The sequence below is a fragment of the Leptonotus elevatus genome, chromosome 7, assembly GCF_054856555.1.
Source record: "Leptonotus elevatus isolate MCC_2025b chromosome 7, RoL_Lele_1.0, whole genome shotgun sequence".
Classification (NCBI taxonomy): domain Eukaryota; kingdom Metazoa; phylum Chordata; class Actinopteri; order Syngnathiformes; family Syngnathidae; genus Leptonotus; species Leptonotus elevatus.
In genome coordinates, this window is record NC_141245.1 from 22,748,283 (window position 1) to 22,765,555 (window position 17,273).

Consider the following 17,273-nt stretch of genomic DNA (forward strand, 5'->3'; position numbering starts at 1 on the left):
GAGAATTCTCGTCAGTGGCAAATAAAGAGCGGGCCCTGACTATCGCTACCACGACTGATACTAGTACTCAACTACTGCTTCTTCTACAAGTACCACCAGGGTTTATATTGGCAGCACAGCAAATTGCTCTTCTGGGTTATGAAAATCAGCTCTCCATTATGATTCCTTCACAGGTTGCATGTTTGCCTTTATAGACTCCCGGTTTGGAGACGTGCTCAAGTAAACAAATGCTAGAAGCGAGCGGACCTCCTGTAGTGATAATGGCATTTACCCTCCCCTTTTTCTCTCTCTTTCATTTCCTCACGTCTCTGTTGCGCAGAGAGCGAAGACTTCGGGCCGATTTTCCTCCAGGAGCCCGATGATGTGATTTTCCCGTTGGCCGGCGGCGACAACAAAGTGGTGATGCACTGCGAGGCGCGAGGGAACCCGTCGCCCACGTACAGGTAATTGCAACTCATGTGACGTTTGCTGCCTCATTCTTGTCAGAACGCATGCTGCTGATTTTGCAGACACACAAATATAAACCTCATCTAAACTGTCAGGTTCAGTCAACCTAGAACATTTAATAAACAACAGACAAGGAAGGAAGACGAGAGAATTCGATTCTTTTTGCTCGCGAGGAGAACGGACATATGTGCACAGATTACAATCTTCTACCCGTTCTGAAGCACACTCCGCCAAACCTCCTCTTTTTATTGGATAGGCCCTGGTTTGCTGCTCTAAAGGGTTTGGGGACTTACATAGCTGCAACGTGACAATCATCCCGGTTACGAGTCATTGCTCAGACAATAATGCAGACGTTTTTCTTCAGCGCTGAGTTTCAGTCCAAGTTCAACAAAAAATGTCCCAGCCGCTACCTTGTAATAAAGTCACAGTTCCTGTGTTGCAACTGCAGCTTCTTCTCTCCACAGACGACCCCAACCCATAGGGTTCAAACATAGGTCACACTGCTGAATAAATGCTTTGCAATGCTGAAAGAGTAAATATCTTCACAGCTGGTACGTCAACGGCACGCAGGTGGACTTAAGGCCGGACTTCCGCTACAGGCTGGTCGAGGGCAACTTGATCATCGCCAACGCGAGCGAGAGCGCCGACTTGGGGACGTACCAGTGCCGCGCCCAGAACACGTTTGGCACCGTCCTTAGCCGGGATGCTCATCTACAGTTTGCATGTGAGTAAAGTTGCACTGTTTGTCTTGCATGCTTTAATAAAAGGCCCGTTTGGCACACATGATTAGATATTCTGACTTGAGCTATACTTGTTTACTACCGTCAAGTAGTGCTTCACAGGCCCACAGTTGATCTAAAGGAAAAACTCAAACATCTCAGAGGCACGCCTCCATGTTACAGCAGACGTGCAGTTCTAAAGGCAAATATAGTTGAGTCTCATGGGCATAACAATGAAAACTAATATATTTGCGTATAATATCACCAAACGGGAGCATGTAACTGCTAAACAATAGAGGACCAAGTAGTGATCCCTGCAGGACTCCACAGTGACCTTTTCACTTGCCTAAGGCTTTGCATTACATATCTCCAGTTTAGACCAAGTTTGGTACATAAACATCATTTTTTTTTTAGGTTATGCCATTCCCCTCTGTGGGCGTGGCTAAGATATTATATGAACAGGGAATCATTTTGGATACATTAGCCCTTGTGTGGCTGCTAAGGCTCTATGGGCCTGTCTTTCGATTTTGTCTTCTGGTAGTTAATGTTACTATAGTGAGACATTCAAGGAAAAGATCCAGCAGAAGTTCCGATGGAATTTTACGCTACCGTGGGTAGCCATTTATGCAATTCTCAGGAGACCTTTAAGAAAATACACATCATTTATTGGAACATCAGAGAAAGAGAAAGCTCTTTTTTTGCAGCAGCTTATTGTTTTGAATACGTTATGATGACAAGGCATCCTCTTTTTACAGATTTATTTTTTTGGCTTCAAAAGCCTCTGGCAGGGATTTAAAAAAATCTTCAATATTATTATATTCATTATTTGCTAACTCCCCCACTATTGTGATTGTGATTCAATATAGGATTATTTTTTTAAGTTCCTCTTCCCATGTATTTTTTAAAATAAATATATATTAGAATAAATAAAATTAGATTAATATATACATAAATGTTTTGGTCTCATATCGCTGGCATTTTAAAAAAAATCTATAATTTCGGCCAGTCGACACGTTTGTGTTTCATTTTTACAAATTACTAACCAATCAGAAGTGTTCAAAATGGCTTGCTGTCTTTGGTGATGCAGTGTTATTGGTTGTTAGGATTTCCTGAAATGTGATGATTTTCGAGGTACAAGGTCTTGGCCCGACACCAGCGATATGTTAGGCGTATGATAAATAAAAACAAATGAACCGTGAATTAATATGAAAGACAGTTCATGTAAATCGACTTCAGTGAGAATTATTAACATACTAAACACTTGGGGCCCTATTTTCGTTCCCAGTGCCAACTGTGCACATGTGTGAAGTAATCTTTCTTTTGGTATTTTGCTTGACTAGCGCTCTTTTGTGGGATGGAACACAGCCGACTCCCGACCAATGGAAGCGGCGCCCCTCATTTCCATTAAAAGCAGGGCAGTGGGATCTCATACAGTGCTTGACATTTCGAAAGCAGAAATGATTCGCTGGAGTTTGCGTATGAGATTGGCATGCGTGCAAAGTGCAGGTCAACGGCAAGATCATCTCTTGTGGATGATTTAGTCAGCTCTGAATGTGACGTGGGCAATTGGAGACCGCCTTGCACCACCGATCGTGCTTAATTTTTCCACTAATTGATTAATTCATTGAATTAAAATGGTGGTAACTGTGGCATGTGTGGGAAAGGTGACATAAGAATAGAAGAGAATGAGGTTGGGGGGTATGTTGGATCATTAGCTACGACCTCTTTGCTAGCGAATTCGGTAACAGGTTTAGTACTCACTAGGTACGCTGGCGTGATGACCGGGACCTTTCCCTGCTAGGCCTGGGGTTCTGGGGTGCCGCCTGTCCCCTGGTGCTCCCTCCTCTCTTTCCCTTCCACAGTGTTCCACCCTTACACGCGGCTGGAGGTGGGGTGGGCGCGGGTTCCCTCACGGTGCCCGGCCCTGCCATGCGGCAATTCCTGAAAGAGAGAGGGGGAAAAAAAGCTACAACGTCTTTGTAGTTGTGTTCCCACCGGCTTCCTTGGATGAAGCCGACCAGCGGCATTAACGGTCAACGATTCCCCCTTCCCCTCCACCCCACCTTCAATCCTCCACCACTAATTTGCGGGCCTCCAGAAGAATATCACAGCCTCAGCCCAGCAAAAAGAGAAGAAAGTACACTGTTGGTTTTTACGAGCAAAGAACATAATGGCCGCATTGGTGATCCTTTAGGGAGGAAGAAAGTTCACAGTCTGGTGTGTTGTGCTTGCGGGAGGAGAGAGCGAGGAAACAAATGGCTCAATTAGCCTGGAACTATGTGCACAGAGGAAAAAATAAAATAAAAAAAAACAGGGAAGTGAGCTTTCTTCTTAAAAAGCTATTTCTTCTTCAGGCCAAAAGAGCATTTGGGGTTTTCATTTGCCAACATACTTTTAAGTGCACAGTGCAGAAATGCTGCTTGGTTAGACTGAAGCCATCACAGTTTTTTTTCCCACTTATTTGAGGATAAACTATTTGTACAATAACATTTTACAAAGTCGCAGTTTCACAGTATTGGCCAATATTTGATGTGCTTCCTACTTTTTGTCAAAGCGCCCGCTACTGATTGGCAGGAAAAGCTCAAATGAACACAAGATTGGTGCTATGGACATTGAAATTTCGGACTAGATTTGTCATCAGACCAAGAGTGAAGATGTGGTATCACATTAATGACCATCCGTTGACATCAACTTTTGCTCTTGTCAGGATGTCCACTGCTGAGTTTTAAATCTTCTTCCTGATCTGACAGAAAACGGCTCCGCGGCTGCGTCGATCTTTCTGTCATCCGTTAAATAGTTATTTTGGTAGTTACTTTTTAGTATAATATTGTGACACGAAAGATAAAAGAACCGGTGAAAGTGCGATCCAAACTTTTTAATTGGTGCTGTGACCTGGATTGAAAGGTTCTGATTCAACATTCACTGATTCTTTTCTTGTTCACGTTAGCAATATTATACTAACAGTAACTACCAGAAGACTGTATAGAACTGTTTGTTGGTCTTAACAAACCTCCTTCACGACATCGAAGGTACTGCTTATGTAAGCAACTGCTTTCAAATAGCAGATCATGTTGGATTTTTTTTGTTAGTACCCAGAATGTCTACAAGAGTTTTGCACCCCCCCCCCCCCCAAAAAAAAAAAAACGAATCCTAAAATCCTAACGTAGCAGAGTACATTTCCAATTCCTCAGCTTTGGAAGAGAATCGTAGGTTGTGCGTGACCACCTTGCCGCCTGGATGCAGGTTACGGCGGGTCGAGTCTAGCTGGCAGAATTCTTGCTGGGTCAGGTAAAGGCTACGCAACGCCTCTCAAGTTGACGGCTCGCCGACCAAGCGGCGGCGGAGCCGAGCAGCCGGAGGGGGCACTAGGAACGCTTCAGTCACGCCGCCTGCAAAAGATGTTCCTCTCGCAGCGTTTTTTATTATTATTTTTTTTTTTGTCAGAGCTCCCACTCAGGTTGTTGCTTTGAAAGTGCTCACACCCTTTCCCCCCCCACCTTCCCTCCGTATGTGGGGCGTAGGTATCGAGCAACTTCTTTGTTTTTGTGGGCCCATGTAAAGAAAGCATTCAACGAAAGAGTAGAGTGAAGTCCACGTAACTTGGCGGATAGCGAGCAAATTTTCACAAAGAGGCTTTAATACCACTCCAAGTGCAAGTTTACACTCAAACTAAACATCAGACTTTAAAAGTACATAGCACCCTGTGTGTTTGAAACGTTTCCTTAAAGTCGCTAGCTTAATGCTAACATCTACCGGTAATAGGAATTGCCATAGAGGAGCTAATGCATAGCATCAGGGTTTCAGAGGAGGGTTTGGCTTCCACGCAGGGTCACCATTTTGAACAGTTGTTACGAAATTGAGTTGAAACATTCAGCTGTCAGAATGTGTGATTAGATCGCAGCCGTGGGAGCCACGAGCCACTCAGGAATGCTCCATCAGTCAGAAATGACGCTTACGTTAATGTTTCCTGATTGAAGCCCGCCGAAGCTAATTAGCATCAAGCACCTGCTGCCGTTTGCTGCAGGTTGCGTCACGGCGCTTTTAAACATTCATGCGGACATATGTTGACTTGTAATGTCGGACGGCTCCTTAATGACCGCGCCATCGTCGCTGCATTATTAAAAAAAGAAAAAAAAGAAGAAATTCATGAATATTGATTGGTTTATAAGTAGTTTGCAGATGCCCTCAATCTCATTCTGCAAACTCGTTCTATGTAAAATGGAATGAGATGGATTTTTTTTAATTTTTTGTCTTTTTTGATTCACATACAGACTGCATCACATCACACACACTCATTTAAGGCTATCAAAGATTTTTACAATCGATTATTCTATTGATTATTCCATCACTTGATCGAATAATCAGATGTTGTATTTTGTTTTAATTTGTTGCAAAAATATTTTATTTTTTATTTTATTTAGGGGGGTCAAAATTAGTGCATTTATTTTGAGTTAAATTAAAGCTCCTTTAACGTCACAATTGTTTTTAATGCGCGAATAATGGCCGCCCCTTACTTGGTAAGCCTGTACCGGGGGAATTCCAGTCGCAACGCAGCAGACACGCCCATGTCAAAATTTAGCAGTAATAATAATGCATATATTTGTGAAGACTTAAGTTACGTCACGTTAAAGATTAGATAGCTCTTAATATGAAAAGAAAAATGCACTGAGCTGTCGCCAACAGCTTACAAATGCAATTGTGCCATCTAGTGGCAGAAAAGTGAACAACACAAATCAATATCACACTTGTTTTTTACAGGGCAGTACATGTTTTTAATTTTAACTAAATTTTATGAATTATAGAAGATGCAGCCATATTTCTATTAATTTAAAAAAAAAAAGCCACTTTTATGTTAACAAAATATGAACATTTTGAAAAAAAAATGTTAATTATACATTTAGAAGAGATATAACATTTGCGATTAATCATGAGTTAACTTGAAGTCATGCGATTAATTACGATTAAAAAAAATTAATCCCCTGACCCCCCTAATTTTAATGCTTAATATGAAACAGACCGCAATTTAGCAATATCACACGGGAGGGAGTCATTTTGTTTTTGAAAGCGAGAGCTACTTGTTGGTGTTTTCTTGTTGCCCGTCGTCTCCTTCCAGATAAACCGGTTGGTGAAATGATAATCGTGTCTCGTTACTGATGCAAATGTTTATCACACATTTCTCGCTTGCTTAAAACCCAATTGTGGAAAATCCGCATACATCTTATATTTTCCCGACGTTATGTTTATTATGTAAATGTCACACTGGCCATTCATGCTCCGAACAACGCGTCTTTATGCAAACTAACACAAGCCAGCTTTGCCGACCGAGACCTGAATACCAAAAATGCATCACCGGCAGATGTTTTCCAGCAAATCCCATTCGGCTGATTGGCTATTCCGGGCTACAATGGTCGTGCTTTGGAAGGACTTGTTATCATGCTTCACCAGTGGGAGATTCTGGTCCATTCAATATTCATTAAATTAGGACCGGACCGTCTCCACAGCATGAGGGCTATTTATAGCAGCGTGCATCCCATCTGGTCTTGCAAGTGCAGCAGTTGTGTTGTACCCTTGTAATTACTGTGCTTGTACATTATAATATACTGTTGATCACGCCGCCACGGCTTCTTTTTATTTGCTAGCTGACGCAGGCTAACCTTTATGATTGGGAGACGACCTCGTTCCGCTCTTATCGCCACCTCGTTAGTCCATTAAAGGCGCGATGAGCAATAAGTAGGGATTTATGCAAGACGAGCAGAGTTGACAGCCGCTCGTCAATCAAGCGCGACCGCGGCTGGCGGGCTGGCGGGCGGCGGTGGCGGGTCGTTAGCGCGTCCGATCGATATTCGTCGCGTGGGGCAAATGAGGCATGATTACGGGGGATTAAGCGTCTCTGGGACGGAGACGGCGAGCAGCCAGACGAGCGCCAAGAAGCCAAACATGAAGTTTAAGAAATCAATGGCGGGCAAAGCGATTGTCATCAGCGGGTTGAGAGGAGAAGGTCGGAAGTCAGTTGATTGCAAGAAAGCTTCAAGTTTTGCGGGACCGCAAGGACAAGCTCACAGATACGACACTGATGTCGTTATCGTGTCCTGTGTTGTTGACGTTTTTGTGGTTTCTTTCTTTCTTCTTAATCGAACGCTTATTGGCCTTCAACCAATCGTCCAATTGGGCCATATGGCCGACTATTTTTCCCTTAAAACCTTATCGAAGAAAATCGGACGTTTCCGACGCTGTGAAAGTACCCTGAATGCTCCATTCTGTTTGCGTAGCATTAGCAACTAGCAAGTGTGTAGCGTATGTTATTCTGTTGGCCTTAAGCCTCCTTTAAGGTGTTGAATGTTGGGGGGAAAAAAACGTCCTACAGGTGACAGCAGAGTATAAGAGATCAGCCAGGGCCATATTGCAACAAGCTCTTTTTTGCCCATGTTTTTTTAACAGGTTTGTGAATAATGATGAAACCTAGTTATATAAACAGATACAAATGTACTTTTTTTTCCTGATGAAAGAAGGTAAATTCTGGTAATTTTGGTAAATTCCATGTTTTTATAGCAATAGAACACAATCTTCTGTGGGCCTTGCCAAATCAGTCACAATCCAGTAAGACAGCCGGGAGCGAAGGGGGCTGCTTCAGTCAAAATGACTGGGAGTGAATAAGTGAATGATGTTCTTTGCGCGTTGTGTTGCAGACATCGGAGAGTTCAGCGCAAAGACCAGGGGCGGCGTCTCGGTGCGGGAAGGCCAAGGTGTCGTGCTCATGTGCACGCCGCCGCCTCATTCTCCAGGTGAGATCTCATTTTCAGTCCATCGCTTGCTCTCTGGCAAATTCAAGGCCTTTGTTGACTTTGATCACAAGAGATTGAAAATGCTGACATTTCGCCCGTTTGTTGTTATGATTGATACGGCCCGACCGATATGCATTTTTTGAGGCTGATGCTGATACCGATTTTTGGCAGAAAAAATACACAGATTACCGATTAATCTGCCGATTATTTAAAAAAATATATATTTAATGCATAAAATGAAAGGACAATGACAAAATGAAATAAGAAAGTGAAATAAGAAGAGAATAAACTACAATAATAGCAACTTTAAAAAAAAACGTAAGAACAAATACTGACTGTTCCTGTGTGTTTTGGCCTCTTGGGGGCAGTGTGGTGCTGTGCATTCATGGTGTACACACTTAAAGTGAATACAGAAGAAAGTTGCGATTGAATTCTATTAAAATAAATCATTTTCACACATTGGGAAGAATTTGTGCCTTTGCGTAGTGTTATCTTATTTATGGTTTTGTGTTCCCAATGCATTTTATGTGTGAATATTCATTATTTGAAGGAAAAAAACTATTAGCATTTGAATAGGGTCCTCCCTTCACTTTTAGCATTAGCGCTAGGCTAGAGATGTTTTAAAAATAAAGCAATGTCTTTTTTATTTAAATATACAGTGGATGTAATTCTTATTGCCGTGTGTTTAGTTTTATAGTTAACTCCAACTGTGGTGTCATTAAACAGATTTAAGGACAACAGACTAACCAAAACAACACTTGCTAGTTGCTAATGCTGCGAAAGCAATATGGTGCATTCAGGGTACTTTCACTTCAGTTTTCTTCAATAACATTTTAAGGGGAAAATAATTGGCCCAATTGGCCGATTGTTTTGGCAGATGTTTGAAGGGCAATAATCGTCCCGATTATAATCGGCAGCCCAAATGCTTCATACAAACTATGAGCAGTATAGTTGAGATCCAGTTTTTGAGCGGACAAGTTCCCCTTTCCTGCGGCTCGCCGCCGGCAATCCGAGCATGCAGCAGAACACGGCGTCCTAGAGAGGCAATTTGCAGGATCATTAGCAATGAAAGGCAACGTTGCCCGGCGTATAAAAGCATATCTGGCCCGAGCCGTCCTCTAATGTACACGCACACTTGTGAGTGTGACTCACTCGGATACGTCGGCCGCAATGCGCCGCTGCGTCGCACCTGTGGGAGCTTTTGCCGAGTGCTCTTCAGCCTAGAGGATTTTCCTTTTTTTTTTCTCAACATCACCCAGCGGGAGCAGCCAAGTTGCTTTTTTGGGACACGTATCGTTTTCATGTAAAGCAATATTTGTGATGAACCGTACAAAAAAAAAAGCATGTTTTGGCCCTTCATTTCGAATGGATACGGGTTCATCTGAAGCATTTCCTGAATTTGGTGTAAATGGCTCAACAGCCAACGTGATGCACTTCACAAAGCATCTCAAAGCCTTCCTGGTCCACTCTGCAATGCTAAGGTAACATCATGTCAGAAGTCAATCCTTCAAAATAAAAGCATTCCATATTATAATTGCACTTATTTGTGGCTTATTTAACAGTTAGACGTAATAAACGATTGTCAGAAAACCACCAGAGGGGTTAAAGAAAAGGGGGCAAAACTATACCAATATTGGCATGCTTTTATTTTGAAAGCCTGACTTTTGGCAGGATGTTATGTCCATATTGCCTGTACTTGTCCAATTTTGTCGAGCAGACCGAGAGGCTTGTTATTGCCTTGAGTTGCTAATCAAGGTATGCATTGTGGAACCCGTGCCCCCCCCCCCAAAAAAAAAACAACAACCTTGATTCCCCCCAGTCATTTACATTTTTAATCTAATAAACCCATCAAACATTTATTTAAAGGTTTCATTTGTTAAAAAAATAATTCCTGTGCAAAATGTTTAGACAACAAGAATATACTGATTCTAAATCAGTTTTAACAAACTTAACATTCAGTTTGTGTTTATGTAACAGACAATAAGAACAACAGCTTTTAATAATCCAGAAGACAAAACTCGATTTTACGAGTTAGCAAGTGTTCACCGATTCATTTTTTTTTTTAATTGACGATTAATAGAATTAATTCGATTTATTGCCAGGCCCTGCCTGCGTCTTGCCATCTGTTAAACCGTTTAGACCCAATCCAAATGATTTCAATTGTGAAAAAAAATGGCTCCCCTGCTCAGCCCTCGTATTTATACTCTTTTTGGATCTAAATTTGTAATTATTTTGTATTAAATGTTTTTTGTTAAATTTTTGGGGTGTCTGTAACGGGTTAGTGGAAATACCATTATTTGTGTGGGACCAGGACAGAGCCAATAAATGCTTTAAAAGAAAAACATAATTGTTTTGGGGGAGGGGTTTAACCCCCAAAATCATTGAAAAAATGCTGATGAACCACCAATAGGCGTATTCCATAAATAAATAAATAAAACATTGAAGTTGAAGTCTAACCTTTTCCCCTGCCAGAAGAAATGTCACTTTTCTGTCCTATGGACTTTTATTACATTTTTTTGTGGCTGAGAAGAGCATTTTTGACAAGTGCACAGAAGCACAGTGGGAGGCACCTGTTTCTCCAAGGTAAAACTTCTTTCCGACTCCGATGATCGATACATATTTTTGTTCGGCGTGTCTGTCGGGCCCGCTACCGAACGGCTCGCCGAGCGGTCCCGGCCCAAATTGCGCTCTGTGAGGTCAATGCACCATTAAAGCCTTTTTATGTGAACAGTGCAGTTTCTTTTGAGCGCAATCAGAACATAACAACAGGAGATGATGCAGCGGCACGACGCCCTTTAGTGATTTTCTGCTCTCACCAGTTTGGTTACAGTCACGCTTGACGGAACTTGCAAGACGCGTGACTCATATCAGATGAGATGGATCAATGCCGATTTTAGTTTTGCATTCTCACTTGGGTTTGGAAGGATTTTTACTTGCGGTGCTTCTATCGCTGCTACTAAGTCGAGTTTTACATATCGAGTCGATCACAGAAATGTGTCGAACCCCCCCCCCCCCGTTGAAAATGATTTGATCGTGACAATCGTACTCAACAATTTTTAGTCTCGGTCATTTAGGAGTCAAAAGCGTCCGTCCATGCCTTGAAATCCAGCCAACTCGTTTGGATACTGGTTCCCACTTGTTGCTTAAACAGTCGCCAGCATGTATACTTTTTCCTGTTTTTTAGTTGGAATGAGACTTTTTTACTCACACAGGAGGGCGGGATGATTTAGAAAATATTGGAATTGTGATTCCAACCCCCAATATTGTGATTGAGATTTCATATGCAATCATTTTTTTCAAGCTCCTCTTCTCACTTGTTTTTAACTCATATGTAAATTTTACGCCGTCTATTTTTATTTTTATTTTTTTTTTTAAAGGGCGGGGGCAATATTCAGAGAAAAAAACTCACATTTGAGTGGCAAATTTGTGAGAAAAAAAAACGGAAACTTATGACAAATACACGTAGCGTAGCCATAGTCGAATTCGTTGGTGGTTAATGGGACGATGTTTATAAAATGAAAAATTTAAACTTTTACACGGCAGCTAAAGCGACAACACTTCCTGATCCCTTATCAGCTGACTATCACTAACCAATCGGAAGCTAGCATACTTTAGGTAAACGCAGCAGATTGGACACGCCAATTTAGCTACGAGCACAAAAAAAAGTACCAAATAACAAATAAATAATTCTGGAAACATAACTAACGCTTCAAAGAGCGAATGCTTAACATGATAAGGTTCATCTCTGCTAAAGCAATTACTATCTCCATTTGAAAACCCGACGGGAAAAAGACAAATCAGTGAGTTCAGGATAAGTGGGGGGGGGGGGGGGGGGGGGGGATTACCGTACTTGACTGTCCTAAATCCACTGAGGCTAAACTGCTCTGTGCAAGCAAGAACCCTTTCGGGATGGAGCGGGGGTACCTAATATTGTGGTGGGGGGGGGGGGGACCGTTCAATTAGTGCACTTGGGTCAGCCTGGCGGATTTACGTTGATATTGATCAGAGAAGGTGGCAAATGACCTTGCATTACGGCGGCGACGAGACTTTTATTGCACTTTCAGCAGGAAGATTTACGGCGCAAGCAAAAAGAAGCGTGCGTGCGTGCGGTGCGCGCGCGCCAGTGTATACGACGGCCTAATCCCTCCCTCCATCCCTTTATCAAATAGTCCTTTTAGTGGATTAAAAGGCATAACGCCACCTAGTTAAGCTTCAAGCAGCCGATTGAGTTCAAGTGTTTCCAGATGTGATCGACGATGACGCGGGCACTTTATTCATTTTCAAATGTTTTTCACTTTGAAACGCCGACGCGCGGCTCTCGCTCTCTAGTGGTGACAGATAACGCATGCAAATACTGTCAGGCCACGTCGAGTAGATTAATTTGTCGCCGAGTTCATCTTTCCTCCACCCCCCCCCCCCCCCCCCCCCCCACCCGCATGCGGTGACGGATGTGTTAATACACAAGAGCGCAGCGTCGACACAAAGCAGCCGGCGAGGCGGCTCTGGAGTCGATCCGACTTGCCCGTCATCCATCCTTTTTATGAGTCACCATTTACATTTATTTAGGTTGGTGTCGCTTTGTGTTACAGTGTCCCGTATTTTTAATCGGCTTTACTAATGTGGTATTTGCACGCATACGTGGTGCTATCAGTCAGCATCGTATAAATCAAATTGTTTTTATTGTATTCGTAGAATAAAAATATAATTCTGGTAAGTAGTAGTAAGTAGTATTCTTGTAATGTATTCATTTTTTCAATATTATTATATATATATTATACGTATATGTATGTATATATATATATTATATATATATATATATATATATATATATATATATATATAATATAGTCTTTTTTAAATTATTATATGTATAATTTAGTAACGGTTAGCATGAAATTCTGCACTTTTATTTTATTTGCGTCATTTTATAAATTTTACAAATATCATTTGGATTGTATTTTGTATTTTTTTTTTACTTTTCTAGTTCACTTTTATATTTAACTTAAATATAATTTTATCTTTATTAGTTTTATTTCACTTTATTGCATATTTGATTCACAATATGGATGAATTTGTTGTAATTACACTTTTTCTAAATTAAGTACTATTTGCATTATATTTGGTATTTTAGCGTTGAATTCTAATCACTTCTGTTTATTTTATTTGCATTTTTAATTTGATTGTATTTTATTGAATTGTTTTTATTTTTAATGTTGGATACAAATTCTATTCTGATTTATTTAACTTTTGTTGTTATTTATGTATTTTTTATTTAAACCACAATTCTTAATCTTTTATTTCGATTTTTCATATGAAATTTGTTTTTTTTTTAATTCTTTGATTTCTTTTCTCTTTATTCTGCCATTGCATCACACAACTGAACTTAACATTTAGTTACATATTTGTTATGAATGAAAATAAATTTAGTATTATTGATACAAAATTGTATTTGTCTGTTTTCACTAGTGTACTTTTAATGCCTTTATTTTTTAATTGAGTTTTAATTCTTATTTGCTACAGTACTTTAATTAAATTTTATTATGTCGTATTTTTATTGACCACTTCTACTTTATTCTGTTCTTGTTCTACACACATCCATGTGTTAAAATGTCCGTCCCTAACATCAGAAAGGGTCGTTTCGAGCTGCGGCTCCTTCCCAATATATATTTGTTCCTTTTCTTTTCAAACGGCTTTAACGGTGGCGTCTGTGGCTTTATCTGCGACGGGACATTTACTTTTAGTCATTTACTTAACAACGCAATGCTGATACAGACTGTAAAATATGGCGTCAAGACGTCCTCTGCCACATAACGAGGTAATGAAGGCCTTGTGTAAGTATTAGTTGCTCAGCTGCCTTCTGTTCTCTCGCTCTTTAAGTCTATTTACGAGCATTTGATCACAGTCTTCAATTCAGTTCATTCATTTTACAGGCAGTTTTTTTTTTTTAGGTAATTTTTTTTGGTGTAAAACACTCGTAAAGTACACTGAACCTGAACATGCACTTTAATGTTGCCATTTCCACAAAAAGTGATCATACATAACGATACATACAAGATAAGATGAGGTTTGATATGACTGGCCCCTGGAAAGTACAATGATCGAAGTCCATGTCTTATTTCATATAGAGATTTATAGACCAGCGTTATCCGGCATCAACATCCAAGAATCCAAAATTGTCAGGGTGGGACGTGAGTGGTTGAGGGCGGGTGGACCCAAATGCAGGGAATCAGGAATCAAGTGCAATGTGTGGTACTTTTATTAACCATGGGGAGAAAGGTGAGCAGACAACCATGACTGGACGGGTTTGGACTGGTCGCCATGACTGGACAGGACGCGAGCGGACTGGTCGCCATGACTGGTCGGGATGTGAGTAGACTGGTCGCCATGACTGGACAGGAAATGAGTAGGCCAGTGGCCATGACTGGAACAAGCGTGACGTGACAGGACCTGATTTGCCTTGACTTGTTTTGCTGTCGAATGACTTGACTTGGCTGGGGCTAAGGCTTCTTGGCTGTGACGAGGACGACTTGGTTAGCTGTGACGAGGACGACATGGTTGTGACGAGGACGACCTGGTCGTGACGAGAACGACTTGGCTGTGACGAGAATGACTTGGCTAGCTGTGACGAGGACGACTTGGTTGTGACAAAGACGACTTGGCTGTGACGAGGACGACTTGGCCGTGACGAGCATAACTTGGTTAGCTGTGACAAGGATGACTTGGTTAGCTGTGACGAGGACAACCCGGTTGTGACGAGGACGACTTGGTTATCTGTGACAAGGACGACTTGACTGTGACGAGTACGACTTGGCTGTGGCGAGGATGACTTTGTTAGCTGTGACAAGGATGACTTGGCTAGTGGTGACGAGGACAACTTGGCTAGCGGCGACGAGGACGACTTGGTTAGCTGTGACTAGGATGACTTGGTTAGCGGTGACGAGGACGACTTGGCTGTGAAAATGGCTACTTGGCGGTGATAATGGCTACTTGGCTGTGACAAAGACGACTTGGTTAACTGTGACAAGGACGACATGGTTAACTGTAATGAGGACGACTTGGCTGTGACGAGCATGACTTGGTTAGCTGTAACGGGGGCGGCTGTTAGCTGTGGTGATGATAACTTGGCTGTGACAAAGACTTGACGCACAAACTTCCACATATAACATAGGCAATGCAACCACCCCGACTGGACAAACACAACAGACTAAATACACCAACACTAATCAAACACACCTGGGGAAGAGAAGACACACAGGAACACAAAAAAACAGGAACACTAGACGAAAAACACCAACCACAGACAAAATCAACAAGAACACCCATAACAAACAAAAACCCAACCCCCACAGAACCCAAACATGACAAAAAATAACATAACAATTGTTTTGGGAACAGGCCAACAACAGTTCAGTCAGGGTTGAGTCTTTCACTCGGCTCTAGATGGGCATCAGTTGGCCGACTTAGCGCTCAATTCTTCGAGACGAGCTGTCAACTTCTCCGCATTGGATTCCGATATGCGAAGTGTTTCAGAAATTACATTCCGCCTGCGATTGAGTTGAGCATTTCCAATAAAGCCGCATCTTCTGAATTTTGCGATAAATCAGGAAACTGCCAGCTCCACACAGCAGGAAACCCGTTATCCCAATTCCAATAATCTATGCGTCTTCTACGTCCTCGACGGGAAATATCGAGCGGCAGGTATAAAATGTTGGTGTTAGCATTGTTGCTATTATTTTGTGTGCCTTCTCGCAGACATCATCTACAGTTGGGTGTTCAACGAGTTCCCGTCCTTCGTGGCCGAGGACAGCCGGCGCTTCATCTCGCAGATGACGGGCAACCTTTATGTGTCCAAGGTGCAGCCGTCGGACGTGGGCAGCTACATCTGCCTGCTCAAGAACACGGCCACCAACGCCCGCGTGCTCAGCCCGCCCACGCCGCTCACACTCAGGACAGACGGTGAGAGAGGCTCTTTTGTCGTCTTTATTCGTCCTCCTCCTTTGCATGTTTGTACTTGTCTGGTTCCAATCGCTCAACCGAAGGACATGTGCGTTCGTTTGAATGGAAAATAAGGTTCCACCAGTAAACATTCCACTAGACCTGTTTGAAATAAATACAACGTAAAAGCAAATAGTAAACTGGACATATACATATCTAAAATAAATATATGTAAATGTATAAAAATCTCTGTAACGTAAAGCCTTGGCGGAGGTTTGCTGCTTCGGTGTCAGCACTAGGGCTGCAACAAATGATTCTTTCAGTAATCGGTTAATCTGTTGATTATTTTTTTTCAATTAATAGATGAATCGGAGAACAAAAAAAGTTTGAATACCAGGACATTATTTTAAATCCACAGTGCACAAACATATTAATTGTGACTGCTTTGGCCTGTAATGAGAGAGAAATAGGGAAAAATATTTTTATTTATTTATTTATTTTTTAACAAAGTAAAAGTAATTGTTTTATGGAGGACTGTAGAAATCAGATATTTACTTTGGAGGAGCTGAATTTCTGAGAATTTGTACAATTTTAAATAAAAAAGATATTTAAACTATGTATCCACTATAAAAATTATTATTGATTTATTTGGTAATCGATTAGTTGTCGATTAATCGTTGCACCTCTTGTCAGCAATTTTTAGCATTCTGCTGGCGGGATGTCCAGTGTAGCATTGTTGTCAGCGTTGGGGCTTACAAGCAGAGCTGTCAAAATTAATCGATAAGTAATTTACTATCAAGTTAATCGACAACTATCTTAATAATCGAGTAATCGTTTGGAGCCATTTTTTTTTTTTGAAACTGCCTAAATCAAAAACAGTAATTGTTGACTGATTTCTGTAGTCCTTGATGAAAGAAGACTGATTATCTTTTGTGTTTAATCAAAATGTGCAAATATCTGTTTTTACTTTGGAAAACAATGACCGAACCGGTAACATAGTACAACATCAAGCCCCCGCCCCCTTTTTTTTTCATTACTATACGAATACGAAGTACAAAATAAACACCAATCGCTGTTTAATAAACAGTAATCAGGGAAAAAAATGCTTTTCTAATACACTTTAATGCAAAATCAAAATGAATCCCATTAGTCGATTAATCGATAGCGAGCAGTACGACGAGCGCCTTCCTCAGTTGCGTTGCGCTTTGGTGAAACTGGTCGCGAGGGAAATCAACTGGCCCGGCTTGTGGCTTTTTAATAGCACCCCCTCCAGGGGACACGCGGTGCGCTTTTGTGTTACATTCCACCTGCGGGCTCCTGAAGCCTCGCGTCCGCGTGAGCGTCCATCACGCCGCCGCATGGGAGCCCGACAAGGTTTTGATGCGGTCCC

General features: G+C 41.6%; 1 protein-coding gene across 3 annotated transcripts in view; it reads left to right on the forward strand.

Moving 5' to 3' along the window:
* The window catches only part of cntn5 (contactin 5), a 166,676-nt gene that overhangs the window by 89,900 nt on the left and 59,503 nt on the right, over positions 1–17,273 (forward strand). For all 3 annotated transcript variants that reach the window (XM_086080520.1, XM_086080517.1, XM_086080518.1), the window contains 4 exons: positions 320–443; positions 996–1,171; positions 7,853–7,948; positions 15,701–15,904. In XM_086080520.1, the coding sequence (XP_085936646.1) occupies positions 320–443; positions 996–1,171; positions 7,853–7,948; positions 15,701–15,904 (600 nt within the window). The remainder of the gene's footprint in view (positions 1–319; positions 444–995; positions 1,172–7,852; positions 7,949–15,700; positions 15,905–17,273) is intronic.